General features: G+C 36.3%; 2 protein-coding genes across 2 annotated transcripts; one reads left to right on the forward strand and one right to left on the reverse strand.

Moving 5' to 3' along the window:
- Positions 1–755: 755 nt before the first annotated feature.
- On the reverse strand, positions 756–1,671 carry LOC126398137 (GTPase IMAP family member 7-like). Its single transcript, XM_050057360.1, has 2 exons — positions 1,581–1,671; positions 756–1,327 (listed from the first exon to the last, which is right to left on the reverse strand). The coding sequence occupies exons 1-2, from the start codon at positions 1,591–1,593 to the stop codon at positions 756–758; spliced, it is 585 nt and encodes a 194-aa protein (XP_049913317.1). The 5' UTR covers positions 1,594–1,671.
- Positions 1,672–2,679: 1,008 nt separating this feature from the next.
- On the forward strand, positions 2,680–3,546 carry LOC126397582 (GTPase IMAP family member 7-like). Its single transcript, XM_050056471.1, has 2 exons — positions 2,680–2,698; positions 2,840–3,546. The coding sequence occupies exons 1-2, from the start codon at positions 2,680–2,682 to the stop codon at positions 3,544–3,546; spliced, it is 726 nt and encodes a 241-aa protein (XP_049912428.1).
- Positions 3,547–5,404: the final 1,858 nt, after the last annotated feature.

Genomic DNA, 5,404 nt, shown 5'->3' on the forward strand with positions numbered 1-5,404 from the left:
TACTGATACAAACTGACCCCGTATGATAAAGACTTGAAACATGGTGCAATGGAGAAGCTAACACATTTTGTTTAATGCTAAAACTTTTTACACCAGATTCAGTCTAAATGTCACATTTTTGGTTAGTAGTTATATTAACTATTGAACCATGAAGTTATAGATTCCCATTTACATATTCCAAGAGAAAAAAACACATACTCAAAATATATCATTCCTACATTTTTAAACTTTGCAAATACATTAATGTTAATTTATTTATCTTAAATTTATTTGGCAGAAAATAATCAGCTCTGTCACAACATTTAGGGTAACATTTCTTCATGTCCTCTTAATCTATACATGTACCTATTTATGGTGTCTGTGCAAGTGAAGCCCTGAGAAATCACTGTGTCTGAAAGGATCTGTGTGGTGCAATTACCCAAGACAAGAGACACTAAGTTTACAACACAACTGGGTTTTATTGATAAATGTAAAGTTTATGCCATCACAGTTTACAAACGATAAAGTGAGAAACAGGGAGCTTTTTGTTTTTAAGTAGTATAAAGATGTGTTCGGTTGACTTCACAGAATCCAAGCACCAATTCCAAATGAAAATACTCTGAATATTATATCAATCTCTGATTAAATCCTTCATAACTGTATAATCAATTAGTTCAAAGTATTAAATCATTTCACAATGAAGCCTATTTATACTTTTAAGGAAAGAAATCAGCCAGCACTTAATTGATCTGGTCTGACACATACCAGTTATTATTTTATTTGAACATCCTGCTCACTGTCTTCATCAGCTCTTCCACTTGAGGTGAACGTGAGTCACTGTTCTCAAAAAGAACACACCTTCTGCCACACTTCTCAACTATTTTCTTGAGATCAGGCTGGCAGTCATGCAAAAAATTCTCAAAGCTAATTTTTGCACGCCAAAGGTCTTCGCCACGAGTAAACAGGATGACTGTTTGTTCTTGAACTCTGCTGCCAAAAGCTTTTTCTAACTTTTTCAATATGTCCCTCTCATCTTCTATAAATCTGCTGGCCCGCATCACAAGTAAGTAAACACAAGGCTCCTCCTTACAGAGCTCTTTGCACTTTCTCACATGTTTGCTCTTAACTGATGATTTGATCTCATCATCAAAGATGTCTGGAGTATCAATGACACGAACATGTCTACCACCTATCTCTGTTTCTGCCTCTTGGCACTCTGTGGTAGTCAGACTTGAACTGGTTGTTGACTTGAACAGTGGCTTTCCTAGGATTGTGTTCCCACTTGCACTCTTTCCAGTCCCGGCCATTCCCAGCAGAACAAGGTTCACTTTGGTGCCAGAGTGGTTTCCTGCATTAATGTAGGACAAAAACTTTACAATGATCTGTTTTCATAGCTTGCAAGTGTGACTGCTTGTATTAAAACAAAAACTACACATTTTTCTTACGTTTGAAACTCTTCTCGGAATCAATGAAATGTCCTTTGCTATTTGTGCCACCTGAATAAAAAGGCCAAACAAGAGCTTCTGTAAGTTGCTATAAAACCCTTTGGTTCTGTTTTAATTAATTTGCCCTCACTAATCGCTACACAGATTGTGGCTTACCTGTCACCTCCATCTCAGTGCCTTGTGTTGACCTTTCTGGCTCAGGATGGTCAGTATACCTATAATGTAGGGACAGAGTTAGTCAATTTATGGTGTAATAGTATATAAACAATTGCAGCCCCCTTGTGAATAAAATTTACTAAATATTCTACATGTGCCAGTGTATGGCATATCAGATAATTTGTCCAAGATTTTATCTTTTTCACTTAAAGTTATATTCAATCTTGCATCTGCATGCCTTTCCTTTCACTTTTACCTCTTGTCAGTTGGCATCAGGTGTCTTCCTTCTGTCAGTTTACTCAGTTTGTTGAAAACCTCCCCCAATGTGCAGCATTTGAATGGATACTTATCTGGGTGTTTATTTTTGAGGGGCAGCAGCACTCTGAACTCCTCTGTGGGTCTTCCAGTTATGCGGTGCAGCATTTCTATCTGTTGCCATACCTCCTCTGTTGAAAACCCGTCCTCTACCACCATCAAAGACATGTGAGGGTGTTGATTAATAGCAAATAGCTCTCTTATGTCCTCACATGATGTGTGAATGTCTGGTGCACATGTGACCTCATATGAGTTATTTTCATATATCTCAGTACTTTTCAGAACATTTCTTTTGGATACTTGAGATAAATCTTTCCCTAAAATGACAGTTATAAGAGCTTTCTTCAAACGATCTCCATGTCCCAGAATGACGACTGATGTCTTATCTGTGAAAACAACAAACAAAATGTCTTTTTTTTTACCTGATACATGCAATAGAAAATACATTTGATGATTACATTGTCACATGATTATCCAAAAGCGGTTTACTTCAACAATGGTGTCTTACTAAAGCAAAGCAGAGAGAGCAAAACAAACATGCATGATAGAAAATTATTACTGCAAAACTTACTGTGAGACATGGTTCATGGATCCAGCGCAGCAAAGTACAGACAGGCTGTGTGGTGTCTGTAGACTGTGCTGCTGTCTTCCTGTTTTATATGGACCTGTTATGCAAATACTGCGAGGCGTGTCAGCTGTGTAGCCACCACATAAATGAACAACGGCCTTAAAGCCTTAACATTCATCTTTGTCATCTTTGTTGAGACAACGCTGCTGAGAGAAGATGGCGTTACTTCCTGCAGGTGAGACTCAAAACAAAAGTTTTTGTTTGCATCCACTCTATGTATGTAACTCATTTAATTTAATTTAATGTGTACATCAAGTTGATGACTCATGACTCACACTTCAGACAGCTTTACCAGAAGTTATGAATTGCATTCCAGGTCCTGATTTAAGAATCGTGATGATTGGAAAAACTGGTGTGGGCAAGAGTGCTGTTGGAAACACCATTCTTGGACAGGAAATTTTCGTATCCAGTCCCAGTTTATCATCAGTGACTCAGGTCTGTGAAAAAGCTGTGACACGTTGGGGCAACAGAGTGGTTAGTGTGGTAGACACACCAGGGCTCCTGGACGCTGAGAAATCCGAAGGATTCATCAAAAATGAAATTGTGAGATGTGTTGAAGTCTCATGTCCTGGACCTCATGTGTTCCTGCTGGTCATCGAACTTGGTCGATTTGCCAATGCAGAGAAAAACTCTGTAGAAGCCCTGCAAAAGCTGTTTGGTCCAAAAGCTGACCAGTACATGATCGTGCTGTTTACCCGTGGTGGTGAACTCAAAAACAAGACCATACATCAATATCTACGTGAGGGCAAGCCAGAGGTTAGACAACTCGTTCAGCGCTGTGGAAACAGGTTGCATGTCTTTGAAAACACCAGTAAAGACAGAAGTCAAGTGGTGGAGCTGATAAAGATGATCGACAACATGTTCAAAGCAAACGGGGGAACATACTACACAGATGCCATGTATCAAGAAGTACAGGCAAAACAACAAAAGTCAAAGGGAAATGCATGTGCTGTCCAATATACCTTTATTGGTGCTCTGATCCAGCGTATCAGATTGTTTATCTTTATTCTTAGAAGAGAGTAGATGGCCATTATTAACAGTCTAAACACATCATCAATATCCAGTCAGATCAGATGTGACAATATGGAATATAACACACACTTACACTAAATATACATGTAGTTATTAGGTATTGACTCAGATTTATCAGTAAAAACATATATATGTTGTAGATTTTAAGAATGTTTCTCAGACTCAGACTTTTAAAAATAAACAACAGTTCTAATACAGGCTGTGATTTGCTACAAATAAAGTAAAAAAAAAAATAAATTGTCTCTGGTACACATAAACCTGTTCCTGATTTTATAATATGTATAATCATGGTGATTTGGTTTGTCATTTAATTGTACACTTTGATTTTCACTTATTGGTGTAACATGTATGCCTTGAAAAAGTAATGTTTAGTGTTGTTCTAGAAAAATGAGAGGGAAATTAAAAAAATCTATGACTGAAAAACTGTGTTTTGTGTTTCATGTTATTGTTAAATTAATTGAGATGATACACCTTTTTATATTATAATCATTATTGCTGCTGATATTGTATAAGTTATGTTAATAACACCCATTTAGCATCTACAGGGGTGCAAACTCATCAGGGATGAACTACTATGTTGTAGCTAGATTAATGTGGTTCTGCTCTTCACAGCTATTAAACTGCTATTTGGTCAGTTACTAGAAAGAGTTTAGATGTGAAGTTTCTAAGTTGATTTTATAACCACTACATCTAAAACAAAAACAGCAACAAGATAATTTCAGTTTAGCTTCAGTGAGAATACCACCTGCCCCCTTCTCAAGCAGCACACTACTGTAACATGCCTTCTTTTTAACTTCATCAAGTAATGTAGAACCATTTTAGCTGATTGTCTACATTTTTTCATTTATTTTGAAAACATTCAATGGTGGCTCATTGGCCATATATTTATATTTATAGCTTAGTTAAAAAAGCCCACCAACATTGTTGATGTTGAAGAAACCCTCATTGATTTATGGCCAAATTTTGCAACTTGTTTGGAAATCAAATATGAATTGTATTGTTTTCTGAACCTCATCCCAAAGTGGCTTGAACACTGGGCAGAGGAAAAAGGTGTGAGTATAGTTTGTTGTTAGTTCTTCACATCCTCTCCAGCAGTTAGTTCTCGCTGAGGAGACACATTTCCCATATTTATTTGGGGATAAAAAATATCTCATATTCACTTTCCAAGCAAACTCTCTCCAATATTGGATTGATATTAAATTTTTCTCTTATGTGCTTTTCCAGTCCTCAGCTGTTATACTAATTTGCAATTCATTTTCCCATTTCTCTTTTAGTCTATCATCTATAATTGAAAGTTTGTGTAGTATTCTATAAATATTTGATAAATTTCTTTTCAGATGGCTTCCATTTTGTATAAGATATTGAATTAACTAAAAATTGTCCTCTTCTAAACGTTTTATTAGGTAATTTCTTACCTGTAGGTACTTAAAAGTGTTTTTGGTCCAATTTATATTTAGTTGCAATAATTTCAAATTAGTTTATTGAATTGTTTGTGAGTAAATGGCAGAATGCTTTCAGACCTTTACTTGCCCAGGTGACCAGGAGGTTGTCATGTTTATGTGCCTTAAAGTCGGGGTCTTGTGTCATTTCTCAAAGGAGGACACATTCATTATCAATTTTAAAAGTTTTGCATATACATTTTCAATTCATGCTTGTGTCTGCCACACAATTTCATAAAACCTGAATTTTATAAAACCTTTAGGAGCCAACTGATTCCTTTACTGTTTAAAGCATACAATTATGCATTAGATACAGGAAGGTGGGCTCAAACATGGCAATCTTCTATCATTATGCTAATTATAAAGGAGGAAAGGATGCTAAGACATGTTCCTCATATAGGCCAATATCT

Source organism: Epinephelus moara, chromosome 11, assembly GCF_006386435.1.
Source record: "Epinephelus moara isolate mb chromosome 11, YSFRI_EMoa_1.0, whole genome shotgun sequence".
In the NCBI taxonomy this organism is placed as follows: domain Eukaryota; kingdom Metazoa; phylum Chordata; class Actinopteri; order Perciformes; family Serranidae; genus Epinephelus; species Epinephelus moara.